Source organism: Motacilla alba, chromosome 2 (assembly GCF_015832195.1).
Source record: "Motacilla alba alba isolate MOTALB_02 chromosome 2, Motacilla_alba_V1.0_pri, whole genome shotgun sequence".
Taxonomy (NCBI): Eukaryota; Metazoa; Chordata; class Aves; order Passeriformes; family Motacillidae; genus Motacilla; species Motacilla alba.
In genome coordinates, this window is record NC_052017.1 from 30,122,352 (window position 1) to 30,142,920 (window position 20,569).

Consider the following 20,569-nt stretch of genomic DNA (forward strand, 5'->3'; position numbering starts at 1 on the left):
CTACCTATGTGAATAAGGTGAAGTAATGTGTCTTCTGATGGATGTTGGGTAGAAGAATTTTCTAAGTGTTCTTTTAAACCTTTGCTTTTCATCTTCATGACACATCAACAATACTTATTAATTTTTTACATTATACATACTATGAATAAAGTGTTAGCTTTTTCAAAAATATTCTCAGAAATGTTAAACAGACACCAGAAAAAGAAAAAAAAAGAGAAAGGTTTCAATGGGTTTTATCTACTGTCACCTTTGACAAAATCCATAAGGAAAGTTTTCCAGTATGGTGGTATATGCTGCTAAAAAAGCTGCTCAGCTCAGTGTTAGTTCTTTTATTTAGATACTGAAATATGAATTACATAACCCAGCTTGAGGCATTTGAAAATCTTATTAATGCAGCCTTGCCTTCCTGATCAGCTGCCATTCCAGGGCACTCTCTTTGATATTTCTGTTGTCATCTTCCCTGTGATAGTAACAACATCAATGGCTTTTCATAGCATTTCTAAACCCATCCCTGAAGTTTTCACCCTTGAGGGACTAATGTGAATGGTTCTATGCTGATGGTGTGATGTACCCTCCTCTGTGTAGGTGCCTGGGCCCTTCTATCCAGATATGACCATTTGGTGGTGCTACCCATTTATGGAAACTGCCTTATTTTGTTTTACCACTGCATCAAACCCAACTACTATTTCTGCTATCACTGAATGAGAATGAATACAAAAACCCACATGCAGTCATTTTTAATTCGTTTGTAAAGGAACATAGTCCTTAATAACTTGAAACATCTCAGGCAATAAGCATTTTTCTCATGTCCTTTTGCTAAGAACATTATCTTCTGGGACATGGAACAAGTGGTTTGGTGCAGCAGAATTTCAAAGACAAAATATGCTATGGCTGTGAAGAAAAGTACTCCAGAGAGGATGTCGCTACCAAGAGTGCCACAAGATCCCAGCATCTGCTAAAATGAATAAGTAAAGGTATTGCCAAGGATCAGACACTAATGAGAAAGTCTGATACCTAGTTAACAGTTAGAAATAGATTTATGGCATGTGCACCACGTGGCCCACAGCATATACATACACTGCTTGATTTCAGCATACTATTCATGAACTTGCACAGAAAACTCCAACCGTGTTCTACCAAGAAAGGAATTTTTTTTCTTTAAACAACCAATTACTATAATTTAAAGATGCATTCTTCCCTGAATGCAATTATTTACAGGTGATTAATAGGATAATTATAACTTATTATCTGCCTTTTGCTTTTAAAAATAATGGTATATGCTGCACCCCTAGCTTGAAAACACTGGCAAGATTAACTTCAGTTCAAAACACTACACATGTATTTGAACTCAAATTAGAAAGGTTGGGAAAGGCCTTTGTGAGGTACCCTGCAGTTTGTCAGATGTATTTATTCATGTGCTGAGGATTAGAATTCATAAACATTTTGTAGAGCTTTTTGAAAACTTTTTCTTTTCTCTTGTTGTTTTTGGCCAGGACTTTTCAATACAGAAATTCACTGCTTCATGTGTCCTATTACCAACAGAATAACACTTTTTTTAAAAAATTCTAAAACTAGCCACAACTTACAGTTTTCAACTTTCAGGGAATGCTGGTCTGACATGTTACCTAAGAGGTAGCATTAAATTTATAAGTGCAAAATGCTTTCTTTTCTTAGGTTCTCTCTGAGAAGCAAGAAGGAAAACAGGTTGACATCCAAAATAGATATATTTTTATTTATACACAGCTTATATCTTAGTGATTTGTTAAGTAAGATAATTTCTTACTCTTCTCTTAGAAAAAAGTGAGTGAAGACACTAGAAAAATAGTTCTCTATCAAATTAATCTTTAAATAATTTGAGCATGGAAGGACTGGTATAAGTAATAGAGAATTTTTAGGAGACTTTTTTTTTCCATACCCTTTCTTACAACAATTGGAAAGAAGGCAAGATGCCCTATGGTATCTGAAATGGCTCAGTTTGGTTTGGTTTGTAAATACCTTCTTAAATAATAAACAAACTAAAAAGGAAATCATAGAATTAAGGATAAACTTCATAAAGATTAATTTTTGATTAGGAAGTTTACATGTAAAATTACTTTTAAAACATTTTGATGTCTTAGGTTTTCCTCTCCATGCTTCTGTTTACAAGCAGAGTGTTTCTATGTCACTTTGCGAAAAATCCATTTGACCATTTGCAGACCTAATTAGAAGCACTGTAGGTTATCTCCTTGGAAGGAAATCTTTCTAAGAGGTGAGAAAAGATTAAGCAGCTGGGTTCCCTTGAAATCCAAAATGTAAACATGGAAAATCTTCTGGAAGGTGAAAAGGAAAGATGACCATCAGTTGCCTTAAAATATCTCCGAATTTTCTCAACATGATTTGAGAATTGGTCCATTAAAGGAGCATCTGTCAAAACAAAGGAAAAGATGGATTCAGATAATTCCAAAAGAATCATTGCTTTTAAGCCTTTTTGAGATTATGATATACATGCTGAAAATGAAATTCTTTCACTTACTGTGACACTCTTTAACAGATTCTACAGTTTTTCACACATTTTTATATAGATTTAAACCTCATTTTAAAGTGTATATAAATAAACATATTACTTTAATTAAGAAAGCCACTGAATATTAAGATTTATATTTTAATCCAAGAAGTCTGTGGAAAATTTGGTTGAATATTGAGATTTTCCCCCAAAATCTTCATTGTGGAGTATGGAAATTCCACCCTATTTTGCCCATCCTAGCTTTGGTACAATAAAGAGCTCTGCTGTGACTTTTGGCTCCTGGTGGTGGTGATTAATGCTGCTCTAGACATGTAAGGGTACATGTTCTGCTTTCTTTCCTCCACATTATTTTTAAAGATGCACTACTTGGATTTAAGAAATCCTTGGGCATGGGCTTTCCTTGAGTCCAGTATGCTAAATCTTACATTTTATTTCCAACATAACTGCATTCATATAGGGGTTTTTCTGCAGCCAGAAAGAGTAGGGAAGTATTCTTTCAAGCATAAAACTCTGAATCAAAACCTAAGGATTTAGCTCTTCCTTCATCCCATCCCTTTTAAAGCAGCCAGGTGTGATATCTCCACAGGACACAGAAGTCAGTCTAACATCATGGTCCCTCTGATCTGCCTACAGGTTTGGGCAGCATCTATTAGCTCCCCGTGGCACAGCAGTTTTCTGTGGTCTGTAACAAGTGATAATTAGTCACAGATGGGGTCATGCTCTTCTTTGCACAGAGGAAGCAGAGAAGTGCAGTCCACAGCGCCTCTGCCCAGCAGGACCCTGCAACAAAGGCGCAGAGAAGATGCACGTCTGTTCTCATTGACTCCGGCGGCCAAGGCTGAATTTGGCCCCAAGTGTGAAAACATTTTTAAGTGACTAAATTTAACATCTTCTAGTAAATATTCTTCTGGCTTGAATTTCAGTCTGAAGCAGAATTTGATGAAACATTGTGATTGGTTGGCTCCCAAGCATGCTTGAAAACTTACACCGGACAATTTTCTTGCAGAGTGTGAAGTATGTGCTTCTTTCTTGCAATCTGTTGAGCTGGCATTTAGGAGGGGATGGTAATTTAAGTGGAAAGCTTGTGCTCTGCAGCTTTCCTGCTGATGGTGAAAAGTTGGCATTTTCTCCTTTGTGGAATTCAGTGTCATTCTGGGGCTGCTTGCCAGCTAGGCAGTGAGCTCTGCCAAGAGGATATCCAAGGGGACATTTACCAGAACAGGTAAGCATTTTTGTCTCAAAAACGAAAATATTCATAGGAGTGAATATGGCCTTGGATCAATTTTAAATTGCATGGTAAACTTGCTCACAATCTCACATCCTCATTGTTAATCTGACTCTAATGCTAGAAAAAAAATTAACACAGACTCTAAAACATCTGTCAACTGCTGCTTGCATAAACCCAGAGTCTAGAAACAGTCGTCTGGTTGGGATAGGAAACTGGAGCAATGTGTGTGCCAGAGGTCAGCATGGTGACATCAAAGTTCCCAAGATGAGCAGTGCTTCTCAGGAAGTAGTTTGGCCAAAGAAACAGAGAATATTCTGATTCCAAAGTTACATAATTCTAAGGTATCACTTGGTTTTCAAGGACTGACAAGTGCTAATGACCTAATGACCCTTTGTGTCTTTGAGTTTATTCCCTGATGAAATCTGATTTGTTTATTTACTGCATTGTAACCCTGGATCACAAAAATACCTGCCTGAAGTTCTTATATGTAAACACAGAGTGCAGAAGCTCTGAGAAAATTGCTAATATAAGAACATATATTATGAGATCTTCGAACTTGCTCTTCTGTAATCATAGGCAGCATTAAGAGCCACAAAGCTCAGTCTTTATGCTGATAGGTTTTTTACATAGTGTAACCAAGAAAGGGGGCTTGTGATTCTTCCCCTTGCAGTCCTGGCATCCCTGAGGAGCCTGCCTGCCTACTCCCCTTCCTCTGCTTCTGGCAGGCTCTCTATGCTCCTTGCCTTCTGCTTACACTTGCCTCACTTGTCAGTAATCTCTAACTGCACTCCGCAACATTCTTCAGTGAAGCTAATCTTGGTACTTTAAAACATGACAGTGCTAAAGACAACACAGCTATTTCTAGAATTTTCAGCTCAATACAGTCTGCTGTAGTTTCAGATTCTCACCACGTTCCCAAGGATCAATTCAGATCCCTTTCTGGGCACATAAAATTTCCATCATTAATTCCTTCTTCAAACATTTGTTGATATGCCTCTGGCAAATTTTGGCATACCAAGTGATTTTTTTTTGCCCATTTACATTGTTTTTCCTATTTTGAAAATGATTAGTGGACTCAGTTTCTACATTAATCTTCTGCTTTGGACACAAAAGCCTGATTCAGCCATGTAAAAGCTTTGAAAATGTGACCCTTTTTGTCTGGTCCAAACTGTCTCTCCAGTGGTTTGGTTATTTCTGCACACTTCAGCTGTTCTTCTCTGAAAGATTTCTTTCCTGATGGTGTATTTCCAGTACTCTTTTCAGCTTCTTTTCTGTTAGCCTCCAGATTTAATAGCCTTCATGATCTGAATGCCAGTAAGTGTAGGAGGGAAGGTGAGGATGCCATATATGCCAGGTGTAGAGTCATTTCTTTTGTTCAGTATTGAGTCCAACTGCTGATATTTTCCAGGGACACCTCTGTGTCTATACAGTTGTATGTATGTGGACAACTGCCAACATAATCCTCCTTTTGAATGCAGGCAGTCTCATTTCAAAGAGTATAGAAATAGCTGCCATAACCCACTGGCTTTATTTCTACAGTGATTTTTTAATGGAACTTCATTTTGGGATATGCAGGGCATATGATGTAATGAACTCACTTGTGGAGCCTGATAAAATTTCCCTGATATGAAAGAGGGTCCAAACTCTGTTGGGCTGTACTTAAAGATGAGGAGATAGAAAGGCTTAGGAGCCTGCCTCAGCCAAGATTGGAATATAAAATAAAAGTTCTGTGGGAAAAAAAAAAAGAGTTAAGGGAATGATCAAACATGCCCATTATACTCACATCATCTACAAACTGTTAGTAGTGCTAACAGACGGAGTTTTGATTGGGATAGGTGTTGGATGTTTTACCCTTTTCCTTCTTTTAAGGATTCATCAGCTTATTCTGATTTCTAAAAATACATCTGCCATTTCTAAATATTCATCTGATATGTCTAGATATTCAAATGCAGCCTACTTATTTTAAGAAAAATTTTATACTGATAAATAAATAGGTGGTTTTGATATATTAGGGTAAATCAAACCTTTGGGGTTTGGCTGTTGCAAAAATCCAGCTTTAAGGGGGGCAACAAAATATCCACCTTTTAATAGAAAATTTCCTCTGTCTCTACATCAGTTGTTTCCATCTTAATGATTAGTACAAAGCGTCTGCATGTAATTAGTACAAAAGGTCTACCTAAAAAATTTTATACTCAAAGGGCAAACCAAGATATGGCTCTCACATATTGCAGTCTGGCAATTCCATACCTTTTACTATTATTTCTACTGCTATGGCCTGGAGCTATTTTGCTCTGTTTCAGGGAAGTGAATTGGTCATCAAAGCCTTAGGAATTTGGAAGTCGACGAAAAAAAATTATTTTTTGCTGCCCCTTACGTGCTCCTGCACCCAGTATGACCAAAGAAAACTTCAGGGTTTTGTATTCTTCCTGGCGAAATGATAGATTACTTTAAACAGAAAATGACTAGTGATAAAGCAAATGCTATTTATCTGCATAAGTCAAGGTATGGATTATTAAGATTATTATATGTATTATTGTTCTAAAACCCATAAGGCTTGATCTGTTGGTTGGCATTTTCATAAACACGCAGTTTCCCCCAGGCACCTGAAAGAGTTACCAAATAGAGACACCTATGAAGATGATAAAGTAGATACGGTTCAAGGATTGCAGAAGTATCTGAAATGTTATTTGTATCGTAATTGCTGTCTTTGTGCTAATCCATGATACATACTAGATAGGAACAATCTTTCTTTGCACTTTTTTAACCAAGTAGCGCTGGGACCCAGTCAGGTCCAACCAGCACTTCTCTGCAAGCTTGATCACTGAGCAGAATGGACTGATTTATGTTTTGTGAAAACAAAACATAGTGCTATTGTTTCTAGCCAGAAGAAAATCTTCCAGCTGCAATCCCATATGGGCTTCTAAGGAAATAATGACATGAACAGCCCTATTCATTATAGTTACCAAGACACCAAAGGACTGGTGATATTTGCAATGTCTTTATTGCTGACAGGCATTCACTGCTGATTGTAGTGGCAGGATCCCAGAAGTTTTGGGATTTGTAGCTGAGCTTGCTTAAAATAGCGCCACTGAGGGAGTATCCACACTGCAGTTACTTCCCACTGTGTGTGCTTGGATCAAAGTTGATTTTATCTAGCTGGTGAGTAGCGATGCAGTGGTAGCAACCTGGAGGACAGTATATGATGGCTACTGAACTATTAACTTTGCAAAGGAAGCTCCTTGGGTGGGCTTCACTTGACCTAGTTTAAAATAGACCCAGGCACACTTAAGAAAGGAGTTTTGTCTGCAGTACAGATGTCTCCTGTCAACGGTGGCTGAACTTCCTTAGCTTTAGAGAGGAGAGATTGGTGTTGATACTGCTCTTTATTGTCCACCTCGGCACAGTTGCAACTCCTCAGGATGCAAGCCTGCACACCCAGCCATGGCAGTTTATGTGGGGAAGCAGAAGAGTTTCATGACTCCTAGCATAGTTCAAGGAGAATATAGTTATTACAGTGCAGGGAGAAGCATTTAGCCCAAACATTTTTTACTTTTTTCCTAGGAGAAAATGTGTGGAGGGTGGACAAAAAAGCAGATGTGGGTGACATTCAAAATACAGTTTATTTTTTATATTTGTCCACTGCAGGGCAAAAATAACTGTGCAGCAACTGAGCACTTCTTTCTGCTAGTGCAGTCCCACTCAAAGAATATACAAATAAAACTAGGAAATTAAATGCATTTAATGAATAAAATGCAGCTGATTCTGTAAAAAAACTTACTTAGGGAAATTTACTTCTCATCTGCATGACCATTTTTTATTTACTATTTTATTTGAAATTAATGTTAAGCTAGTAAAAGCAGCTGTGTTTTATGGTTTTCCCTTATAAACCTTAAAATGTGAAAGATGGTTACATGAAATAACACCAGAAAAATAAAGATAATAGAGTGCACACTTTGGTTCCAGTGTGGCTTCAGCAAGGTTTTGTTTGGAGTGCCCAGCTGCGTATACAGACGCAGTGGAATTTGGTTTGTGAGGAACCTACAAAAATTACACAAATAACTAGCATTTTTTAATGAATAATACACAGACATGCACCTGCTTCAGAGACTCCATAGATTAGTCTTGCAGCCAATAGAAAAGCCCCTTGGAATTCAATTACATGGCTGGAAAACAGAAAACAAAATCATGACTATACATTTAGAACTGATACCAGCAACATATTAACCAGTTCTTGGGTTGAGCTTTTCCTGAGGATTAGATCATTTCAGTTTGTTTTATGTCCCTGTGGCTTATTAAATATTTATATTATTCTATTCTGTTCTTTCAGCTGGAGCCTCTCCCGGAAGATATTGTGCACCAAATCCCCAATATGAATGCAATAGCTTCTTTAAAAAAGACCACTGAAATTCAAAGTATGTTTCTCAGTTTGAATTGGTGGGTTAGTGGGCTTGGGGTTATTTATTTATTATTAATTAATGTCATAGACATTACTGTTTCAGAGAAATGAGTGGGAAAACGTTTTATTTATAAATTGACATGCTGTGTCTAATATTTATATTCACATATATATGCTTTTATTTTTATTTCTTCAACATCTCTTTGTTTCTGCCACATATTTAGCCTTGAAAAAGTAACCCACTAAAATTGTTTAAATGTTTCTGATTCCTGAATATTCCAAAACTTTTTCATTCCAGAGCAGCTTGGATGAAATAGATGTTTGTCTGTGAGGGACAGGAACAGACAGGTAAATTAGAGCTCTAACAAGTAGTTTTTCAGATTCTGTTTTTGCAGCCCTTTGCAAGGTACTTACTTGGAGATTCACATGAGCTTGACATGAAGCTAAAAAGCTCCAACTGGGCACTGATCTATGGAACAGTGCTAAAAAATACATTATTTTATTGTTTCTGAGACAGAGGGTACATTATTGCTTGAGTTGTGGGCTTTGACCCCAACCCTTAACTACCCAGATGCTTTAGGGCTTTGCTCACTGAAGAACTTTATGCCATCAATTGCTTTAGTCCAACTGAGCACACATCCTTTAAATTCTCTAATCTTCTTGTCTCTGCCATTTTACTGAGCCAGTGGGAGCTTCCTGACTTCTACTGTTTGCTGGCTGCTTAGGAATAACAAATGAATAACAAATGTTTTCCTTCATTTGAGATGAACCACAAGTGGTTGGGATTCATCTACGTAAAGTAAATGCAGTTTTTAAAAGGAACACCATGCCAAATTCACTCTTCATGCAGCACTTCTCCATCTGATTTTAGTTGCAAGGTGACAAAGAAAATTCATGGTAGGTATATGATTCATCATGCATATCCAGTAGACACCTAGATATGGAAAAGCTCTAATTAAGTCAGCTGTATATAATATACTCCAATAAGTCCCTTGTGCTATGTCCCTGGGTAGCTCATGAGTTAAAATTCCCTGTTAATAATCTGTTCATGATCTGGAAGGAGTCAGCAGGTTAAGGAGATTCATGTACTGTGCAAGACAGAACAGATTTGCAAATGATAATAAGGGCAGAATGCTACACACAGACCAGAACACGAGGAAAAGAGAAGCAATTCTGTTTGAAATAAAACATGTATGTAATGGAAAATGGATCTGAAACCAAAAAAGGGTGAATTGAGAAACAGACAAACAGAAGAGTATGAATACACACGAATTATGGCTGTTGAGAGAGAAGTTGTGGATTTAGGAAGAAATATACAGTGTAAATCTGAGAACATAGTCCAGAGCTCTGCAGAATGACTCAATTTTAACACAATTAGGTTTCAGCTGAACTGGTACAGTCATGCAGTCCAGTGGACTGTTCTGAAAGTTTAGATGGGCTACTCAGGGTTTAGACTTACTTGAATATAGCATTCTGCCTTTTCTTGCAACTACCTAAAAAGTTATATTTACCTCATTTTGTCTGGAGAGAGACCAAGTATTAGAATGGATGACAGAAAGGAGCCCTGAGGAAGTTCAGTGCAGCTTTGTGATGCATATTTAGATCTAAGAGAAGCAAGTACCTGTTCAATATTTTAGAGAGTTAGGCAGGCTGGAGAGCATTAGGCTGTTGAGTAGCGCCTCAAGAGGTACTGAGAAAGCTTGGTTTGTTTGGATCATGGCATTGCCTTTAGATATTGGGTTTGGATTTCTGTGATCCAACTTTCATAATGAATATTAGCAACATTTTGTACCAAATAAGCCCCTTCTGTGTGTGGTTTTTTGGGTTTTTTTGCAAAACCTTCAAGCTACAATACTTAGAAACTAAGAGACAACTTTTTTTTCCTAACTAGAATAGAATTTCTATAAATGCTTTGTATTGACAATTTTTTATTGACAAAACTCCTTTGAAAATGTAACAAATTTGGAATTAGTAGTTCCCACATGCATGTAACGAGCTGTTTCTAAACAATCCTGTTCAATTCCATCCCCAAACATTGTTTTTCAAGCAAGCCATGGTACAGCATATCTAAATCTTTGAAAGGCTATTACAAATGCCTGTAGGAGGGACAGAAACATTCCCTTTCATTATTTCCAATTTATTAATGAGTTAGTGCTCAAACAAATCTTTAAGGGAGGCTTAAGCACATTTTCATGCTGAAAGCCAAAGCATACCTAGAAGACTGTTTTGGCTTGATTGTTTTTTTTCTTGCAATCCATGATTGCTCAAGTTTTGTATGAATGAAACCAGCAGTATGCTTCATTCTTTCCCTTGAGCTCCACCAAGTTCTTCTCAATGAATGTAATGGCACTGGTAAAATTTCACATTCCAATAGAGCACAGTAGAAATGGCATTTTCAGAGATTGGAGTGGTTTGAGGCCAATACTTTTTGACTTCTTTTGATTGTCAATCCACAGCATACCTCCTAACAAAGCTCCTTGGCAGCTGTGTGCTGTGATTGGCTCCCCATTCCATAACTCTTTGCCTGTAAATCTTTTGGCTGAACACACATTCAAGTCATGTATGTTTTGTGTGCAGCAAATAAATGTTGTCCTGGATTAAAAGAAGCTTGCAAAGCTCTTCTGCTTACCCAAGGTATTTGTAAAGTACAATTTTCTGATTTTAAGGAAAACCCTATTATTGCTTTTTCACAAGCATCACAGAGCCCTCTTTTCTTGAGGTACCTGCTGCTACCTGGATGCTATTTCTAATTGTGACTGCTTAAACATTTTCCCCCAAAAACCACAAACACCCTGCCAGGTAGTTCCTTTCTCCAGGACCCTCCACTGCAGTATATGGGCTGCCACCTGCCTCCTGGCCTGACTCTGCTCCCTCTCTTGCTGAAGCCCCTCTCATAACACAGCTCTCAATGTGCGGAAACAAAGAACACCACCAATCCCTTGGGAGTGAAGGGCAGTTAAATGGGTGCAGAGAGCTCACTAATATGCTTGAATTGGCCCTGAGTTTTAATGTTACAAGAAAGTCAGTATTCAGGGGGCAGCTGGTGTGCAAGCCTGTGCGTGAATGAACGAATGTGATGTAGCAATCCTCACTGATGCTGTTTTATTGTTGCTGCAGGAGAGCAACACAGTGGTAGCTGGGTACTAATATTTTATTTTATGAATAAAAGCCCTTGAAAACTCCAGCAGTGAACATGGGTTCATTTCTTTTATAGGCAAGAGGGGGTATTATTCCCATGCCAACAGATTTGATTTTCTTGCACATCTGTTTCTGCAACAAAAGCCCCACCCACTCTGTGAACATTTAGCTCATAAATTATAGGGTTTGAATTGGGTGTATATTGCAAAGACTGAGTTTTGTACATAGGATCTGTGAGAACACTGTGAAATGCTCATATAACATTTTTGTTTGTTTTTAGTGTATTTTTTAATGAATAGTGAATATGGTCTCTGAGCACAGTAATAATAGAGAATATTTTTGTCTTGTTTTTATAAAATTTGCCAGGCTCCAATCATTGAGCCTACTGTTATGTACATAACTTTTTAGCTCTGTCTTTCATGTTTTTGGAGCAAAGCCAACCTCCTAACACTTAATCTCAACTTTGTAGGATACTTAATACACTTTACATTTTATCCCCAGAAGGTCCCTGTTATTTAAAGATTCTGCTAACTACTCAAACGTGCACACTATTAGAGTTCAAAGAAACACTCTGGCCATGCTCACTTGTTGTTCTTGAAGATTGACTTGGGCTTTCATCTTGCAATGATGTTTTTGAATAAAGACATTTTCAGACTTTATTGACAGCTGCTTTCTCACTGGAGGGAAAAGTTCATCCTTCCAAAAGCCTGAAACTGTGTTGAGAGCTGTGTTACCGAGGAGGGAGTTTTCAGCAGCCTTTCTGCAGCACAGGCAGCACCACTGCTGGCCTGGCCTCCCAGCTGTCAAAGCCTCCAGCTACCCCCTGGATAAGCACCTCAGCTCAGCCTGCTGCCCAGCTGCCAAAATCCTCCTTTTAGTCCTTGGAAAGGTCCCCTGCTTGATCCCCTCTCTTTCACAGCTGTTGAAACCCTGTCTAATTCTCAGATAACTACCCTGATCCAACCTCTGCAGCAGCTGCTGAAAGCTTCTTGCTAAACGCTGAGTAAGCTCTGGTCCAGCGCTCCCAGACTTCCCAAAGCTCCTAATCCCCAGGTGTCATCCACCTGGCAATTAGTGAGTGCTCAGTGTTTTACTGGACTGTTAAGAAATATGTACGTAAATTCGTACTTATTCATGCGGTTTCCAATAATCAAACTGTTTCTTAATAGCCGTGCTGCTATTTCTTAATAGCAGATCATTTTATATATGTAGGATGAGTCACCTGCCATTATTTTTTGCATTGCTTGATGAGCTTCTTCTGTAGCAGGCAGAAATCTGAAAATACTCATTTTTTTAATCCACTGCTGTATTTTTACGTAGCAGACCAGAAAGTTCTATCCCTTATGATACCTGGCAGCTTTCCAGCAACAGGCAGTTCATATATGAAAGTTTTAACTAAATTATTGTTCTAGTATACGCCCTGAGGTTGGAAGAGAAAGAACATCCAGGACTAACAAACCTGATTGTTCTGGCAACACCACTTCAGTCTGAGCTGGCATTTCTGACTTCTTTCCTTTTCGAGACAGTGCTGTGTGAGCACTTTGTACAACAATGTACATTTTTTACATTTTGCTGTCTCTGCATCAACTGTGTGCCATATCAGAACTTCTAGTTATTAACCCTGCTCTGAACTCCCATCACCTTGTGTAGATAAAACCAATAGCCTTCCTGACAATCTGTGTTCATTAGTTTGTGTGTTACTCCTCCAGTTTATTACCTTCTGGGGAAGGGTGTGACACAGCTCTTGGAACGAAAGCACTTTCCAACTTGGCATTCTTAGATTCAGAAATAGACCTCTTCACTGCAGTCTGAAATTTCAACTGTACTGCTTACACCACAGAGATTTTAAACTATAATCACTCAGTGTTGAACTAAGTGATTACTGTTCTTGTACCACCATGCTAGCTAAAATTCCCATAAATTATTATGTGTGTTTTCCTTAGGCAAGTACTGGAAGTCAGTGGAGCCATACTCTGTGCCAGTGGATTGTGCTCTGGCTGAGTCTCAGAAGCAAGAGAGGGAGGAGACAGAAACAGTATCAGCTATGGCCTCTCTTTCAGTGGATGTTGAGCAGTGTATTCCTCAGGAAGGCAGCAGGTAAGTGCATGAAATTATTACAGACAAAAGGCTTTCGCTGCAGCCAAGTAAAATGAAGAAGAAAGGAGGACTAAGGGTTGTTTCAAAATTGCCTGCTAATTGAAATACCTGGAATTTTTCATTCCTAGATTTCAGTTCTCTCACTTAGCCACTGGAAGCAGAGATATTAACAGTTTTTTTGGTTTGGTATCTCTATTTCTGTACTAAAGTTCATGATTATATCAAGAACCACGTTTTCTTCCCATGTCTAATTCTTGCTACTTCATAAAAACTGCAATATCCATATGAAGTAAATAGACATGGTCAAATGTAATCAACCATATTCTTCTCATTAGAAGCTTTTAAAATCTCTTTTAATTTTCTAGGAAGGCGTTCAACAAACAGTCAGATAAATTTAGCAACAATGGACTTAAATCACTAATGAGTGATATTAGACAAGCATTAGAAGTTACTTCCCTGGAAGAAATGTGAGCAGTGCCAGTATAAAACTTAAAGCTATCCTGACCAGGATTAGGGCCAACATTTTCTATGTTCTAAGATGAAGGTACACCAGCAAAGAATGAGAGTGCTGGTTTTTCCAGCTTGTCATCTGCTTTTTACATTAATGAAAATTCCTTTCAACTTGCAAATTAAGAAAATGGTGCAGTAAATGCTATTGTGTGTTTTGCCAATTACATGTGAAAAAAAAACAACCACAGTAGCCACCGAATATTGTGTCATCCATATTCAGAAAAGCCACTGGAGAAGTTTTTGGAGTTTTCAATTTTTTTTTGTTTTAAGGACAAATACTCCTGGACTTCACCAGTAGGGAAAGACACAAAATGTAGTGGAACTAATTGGGTTCCATCATACATAGAAAACAGGGGAAGGGGGAGGAAAGATGAAAAAAGCCTTATAAGGAGACTCATCAGCTCATCAGGCTGTGGAACAACAGTATAGAAAGGAAGAAGCTGTGGGTAAGGACAGCAGTGGTGGGAGGGGAGCCAGAAAGATCCATGGCTCCTACATTGTGACTGCTTCTTAGTTGCTTCAGTTCTTCCCTCCTGCATTGTGTCTTTTAATCAGAACTGAACTGATAGGCACCCAGGGGAATAGTGCAATGCTCAAAGCTGTGGATGTGTTTGGCAATGAACATCCCTCACAACAGTGGCAACACTCATCTGTCAAAGAATTGAGGCATGGCTCAAAGGGACACACAGGGAGTGGAGCTAGCTAGTAAAGTTCACAGTATTTTCATAATTACCTTTCCAATTGTAATTATATTTAATATGCCATGGCTATTCTTGTGCTAGGATTATTGCAGACAACTTCATAAAAGCTTAGAGGAGAATCCATGATGAACACAAGATGTATTTTTGATTTGTGTCTGTGGTAATCAGTGCTTGACTAAGGAAAAATGTAGTTTTTCATACAAGTTTCTGACAGTTACAAGACACTTCTGCTAGCTAGGGACTGAAAAAAATCCCACTTGTGTGTGCATAGCTCTGAAATGTAAATAATTTTAGGTAAAGTATTGGAAATAATGCAGTGAAGCAAATTAAAGCTATAAATTGTCTGGAAAGGGGCATGGTTAATTTTGTGTATTTTTACATTGCTGAGAATAACCAAAATTTTTATGTGTTATGTGCCTCCACTCAAAACTACAACTACCAAGAACAAATGCTACTCCTACATGATTTGAACAAAATAACCCTTTGACTAACACTGCACTTAATTACTGTACTTATTACCTACCAACTGATAACCTGTGGCAGTTTCCACCCATTCTGAAAACAGAATTTCAGGGCAGCACTGAGAAACATGGCAAAAAATGGATGTACTGAAATGTGCACAAGTGGAATTCATGTGGCTGCCAGATTCATTACACTTCATCAGTTCTGGACTCTTGTAGGGATGAATCCATTGTGATGAATTGTTTTGTGGAAAAATGACTTCGTTTGGAATATCTTCTGTGGTGCTGCAGACATTTGTCAGCAGCACAAAAAAAGAAGCCTACGTACTCATGCGTCCTGAAATCTCTTTCTACACTTGTAACCCTCAAAGAAGTCACATGAAGCCAAGTTGCCATTAGAGAGTGACAGAACAAGAAAAATGCTGTCCCACTGGACCAAAATTGATAGTTAGGTTTTCTGAGGCTTCTGAGCATCATTATCTTTGTTTTCTTCCTTATGAATGTAAGCAACAATATGGAATCAAAAGTGATCCCCATAAAAGTTGGATTTTGAGAGTCCTCAGCTGTGAGGAAACCTGAGAGGACCTGGCTGCTCTTTGAGTGTGAGCGAAAATCCATCATGGAATGTCCAGGGAGTGAGTCTGAGACATTGCATGCTTTGGGTTCTGTATAATTTACTTCATTTCACATAAGCACACCATTCATTTCATAGGTGTATACCAACACAAACAGCAGTAATGTAGACACGAGTTCAGCTCTGCTTCTCCACATTTTTAAATGTTTGTTGTAATAAAGGACCATATATGCAATGCACCTTCTCCAGACACATCCTATGGCAAACAGACGGCAGCAGGGATGTGGGGAATCATGTGGGGTCTAAAGCTCTGTTGGAAGGAGTGCCCTTCCTCCTACTGGTGTAGATGGGGTCACCTTCTGAAGACCTGTTGCAAGCTTTTGCGTTGAGTGTTCATTTGGGAAAGTTGCTTGTAGGGTGGGAGCAGAACAGGAAGCACCGTGGCTGACAGGGCAGCCTGAAAGGTTCCTTCCTTACACCAAGAGTCAGTTTGCTTCCTCTTAATTCCCACCACGGTCAGCCAGCCTGATAGTTCTGGCCTGCAACTCTAAGCCTGTTTCACTGATTCGATGGCAGAGATCCTGTCGACTTCAGCTCTGGATGGTCAGGCCTCCAGATGAAGAGCAGCAGCAAGAGTCTCTTTGTGGGAAACTCTGGCCAGTTATGTTGGAGGATATATTGGTGTTGGAGTGAGATGACTCACTTTAAACTCAGATTTTGGGCAAAGCAGTTCTTTTCCTGGCCAACTCATATCTGACTCATTTACCACTGATGGATAAAATGCTCCTGGCTAAGGCCCATATAAAGTATTTTTATTTCTTTCTTCTCTCTTTCTTTCTTTCTTTTCTTCAAGTGACAGTGCCGATTATTTTTTTATTTGATTTTCTCTGGCAGGGCAAATGAAGAAAAGCGTGTAAAGCTGCTACACTTTTGGTGTTTTATTTTACCAAAGCATAACTCTGCATCTTAAGGTCCAATTGAATCTCGATTACAGACTTTGGAAGAGTACAGATATAGAAAAAAGAGTTTGTGGATAGGATAGGAAACATGTATGGTGCTAACAGAGATTTAAATAGAGATGCAATTAGAGGAACAGGCATGCCCTATAAAATATTTCTAACTACCAGAACTTTTGTGTGTTGATAACTGTTTATTCCCTATGTATCTGAGATACAGATTTAGCTGATTAGAATTTTGCTTTAGCCAGACATCTGTTTCAGAAATTGTGCTGTGAAATATTCAGTACTCTGCTGTCCCTGATACCTTGAAGCTTCTGTATGTTTCTTCTGAATGTTTCTTCTTAAAATGCAAAAAAAAAAAAAAAAGGGGTGTGGAGAGAGATCTTTTGCCCTTACTATTTTTACAGGAAGCAGTAAATCTTGAGAATGACATTTATCAGAATTTGACTTTATGGCTCTGGTTCAGCTGAGCATAGATTTTACTCAAATGGAAATGAAAACAAATTATAATTTTTATTCTTAGTGTTACAGAGCTACCAGTTGCAGTTTCAGTTAAATTGCATTATATTACATACTAGAGCAAATGGTTGAATCATGGGGTACAGCTAGCTACCATTTAGGGTCACTTGCCATATTTATCTATCAACTCATAAAGTTTCACTTGTCATTTCACTGTTTGGATATCTACCTCAGCTGTGCTGAGTACACAGCACATACCTGGCCATACTCCACAGGGCTTACAATCCCATTCCTGGCTCAGGAACTGCAGAACAGCTTTCCCAGGTCAGCCTACACTCTTATCTTGCTCACCTTCTCATCCTTTGGTGGTGGGTTCATAAGGAAGAGAACCAGGAGCAGAGGAGGCTGAGAGCCAGCCTTGCTGTGGTGAGTTGATAGATCTTAACTGCTGTATCTGACCCATCCTGTGCAAAAGCCTTGAGGATACATACACTGGCATAAACTTTTCAAAACCTTTTTTTACACCTCTGGGTAAGCACTTGGGTAGTGAACCCCACAGCCTCATCAGGCATCACACTACTTTTACTAATTAACCAGTAAAATCACTGGGAAACCCCTAGGTCTTGTATTGTGAGAAAGAAAACCATAGTTTTTTTCATAGTCTTTGTCCCATATCTGATTTTAAAGACTTGAGCTTCCCAAGACTCTGTATTCCTGCTGGTATGGAAATAATTCCTTACCTTTGATCATTTTTGCTCCTCTCTGTGCTCTTTGTAGTTCCTTTGAATGGAGTAAGAACTGCATGCAGGACTCTAGGTCCTGGACACATTGTGAATTTACACAGTAGCTAATACTGGGGATGTTTTGTTTCTGTGGCTTTCTGCTCCTCTGCCATTAACTCCAAGCTCTCAGTCATAGCCATCCCTGTTAAAACAGTTAAAGCTGTCCTCCCTCATTTTGTGTATTCTGTGTTTGTGTTGTGTGCCTTCTTCTCCTTACAGAAATGCTGCTATGTGCCTTAGAGCCCAGTAGTATTGGCAATTTGGTGTCATCAGCAAACATTATCACCTAAATCTACTTGTAATCTGCCTAGTCTTTTTGAGATACTCTGGAGAATTCCTACATGATGAAAATTCACCAATATTATTCTGTGTTTCCTGCTTTTGATGCAGTGTTAATCTGTGAAAGGACCTTCTTTCAATAACCAAGGTTCTTCTAAGCACTTGGATAAAAGACCTTCTTTGCAGAGGAAAATCACTTGATCCCTCTTCCCTAATTTCCTTCAGAAGCTTTTAACAAAATTGAAAAGACTGCCATCTTCATAAGTGTTAAGACCTAACTCTTACCCAAATGACTATTGCCTACTAATTTCATCACTGATTGTAGCTGCTTTCAATTTTGCCATACAGGCTTACTGTACCACCTGTGGTTCCCAAAATGGGAATTGCTTTTCTTGTCTTCTCTACCTCTTGCTGAGTTAAGCTGGAGAATATGAAGAAATATCAAGAAATAACTATTTATTGAACAACTTCCTAATCATATTTCCCTGGAACTTAGCAGACAAATATCATCAGCTCTTAGAAATTTGGCAATGTTTGGTGTATCAGTTTGTTCTAGCACTGATTCAGTTTAGGATAGTTCATCTGCAAGTAATAAAATCTCACTGACACATCTCTAGTGAACCCAGATATAAATAGTTCATTTTACTTTTGTGGTCTACCTTCCTTGATGATCCTTTTATGCTTTGATCATTTCCTCTGATGTATTTGGAGGATCTTTTTATTATTAGCTTTTATGCCTTTAATATGTTGCTTTTCAGCCTTTCCTTTTCTTTGCTTCATGGAGGATTTACATTTAACTTGCCAGAGTTTATATTTTATTTAATTTGCCTTGTTTGGACATTACTTCCTTTTTTGAGAGTATATCTACAGTTACCTTATTCTGCTCTGAAACTGGGATATTTTTTTCCTTTTAATTCCTTTCTCTTTGATCCATACTAAGTCCATTTATACTAGGATATACACTTACTCAGGATGTCTTATTAATGTCTTTAGACATTCCCCAAATCACCTTCATGATATAGAAATGTATCTTTTTCCCCAGCTCTTTGCTACCAAAGGATCACTTTTCAATTACAACGATCTTCCCTGAGACAGCTGAGTTAAATTAGGAACAGATTATGGCATAAAATAACCATACCATGCCAGAAAAATCTATCTTTTGTTCAGTTCCTACCTTGGAAACATACCTTGAATTTTTATTTTTGTGTGTGTGATAATTTAGCTAAGAGGACTCTCTGTAATGCTCATTTAAAAAAGAAGGTAAGAGAAATGTTTTGGGTTTTGCGTGATGTACAGAGTTTATCTATGTTCTTAAATATTACTTTTTTTAAAAATTGTGGATATCAATTACTTTTAATATTTTTCTCATAAATAAAATTTATTCTTAATTGCCATCGAACAATATTTAAGATGTCCCCTGTTTTGCCAGATTTTATTCATATGGTTAAATTTTTGCCTCATCTATTTATTTTGTTTGAAGGTTTAAACAGCACCATTTTGTTTAGAATTAATTGCAAAGAGACTATTTCATTCTGCCATAGTCAGAATTCTACATATAGAGAGCTAGAGATGAGCACTCTTCAAAGCACACCAAAGTAAAGTGAGTGCAGGAGGACTCAGCTCCTAGGAGCTTGCAGTTTAAATGAGCCACAGTGAAGCCTTAGAGAAAAATCACAGTTGTGGTTCTATAATCATTACAATCTCAATTGGTGTCTTTCTGAATTTGCTGACTGCATGGAACTGGTTTAGATCAGACCTGAGCTCACAGCTGCATCTCGAGGAACTGCTCTGAGCATACAATGCGGGATGGGGGTTCTGCCTGTTTTATGTTTTTATGCCAACTTGCTGTCAGCTGCAGAAGGACTGACTGAACTGAGGTAACTCACAGTGACAAAGCTGAAGTAACACAAATTTGGCCTGTCAGACTCTGCCCCCTCGATTTTGCTTTTGACAACTTTTGATTTTGTCAGATTGGGTATATATCGATTCTCTGCTCAGTGCTATGGGATTTACAGTGTTTTTCTCTCTGTCCTTTGGCCCCAAAACAGTACTGGCTCTCACACAAAACTAGCCTGAGGCCTGAGCCGTTATCGCATAAAAATAAATGTTTTTAATGATAAACCATTGGATAAATCCAGTGACTTCTCTGACACTAATAAAAAGAAGTTAAAGCATACACATAAATCTTCAAAAGGAAACTGAAGAAGACTGTGAGAGTACCCAAGAAAAGAGGTGGATTGCCATGGCACTCTAACCTTATGTCCCTTTCCTAAAAAGGACCTTGCATCTGCACTTATATGTAAAAATTATTATAAGTGCTTATGTTCTGGCTGGTGAAGAGTTTTGGCCTGTTGTTGGAATATACTGGAATATATTAGAATATAACACTCGAGATCAGTGAGGGCTACTCCTGGCCGTCAGAAGCATTGTTGTCAGTGAAAAATTTCCCAGTGAAAGAAGTCCTATATAAGATCCTCAACTG

The 20,569-nt window shown here is 38.3% G+C and overlaps 1 protein-coding gene across 18 annotated transcripts in view; it reads left to right on the forward strand.

Annotated features, from left to right (window-relative positions):
- The window catches only part of HDAC9 (histone deacetylase 9), a 459,669-nt gene that overhangs the window by 430,682 nt on the left and 8,418 nt on the right, over positions 1-20,569 (forward strand). For 17 of the 18 annotated variants that reach the window (XM_038129895.1, XM_038129893.1, XM_038129906.1 and 14 more), the window contains 2 exons: positions 8,059-8,143; positions 13,209-13,362. In XM_038129895.1, coding sequence (XP_037985823.1) covers positions 8,059-8,143; positions 13,209-13,362 — 239 coding nt within the window. The remainder of the gene's footprint in view (positions 1-8,058; positions 8,144-13,208; positions 13,363-20,569) is intronic. The other variant, XM_038129901.1, reaches the window with a different exon arrangement.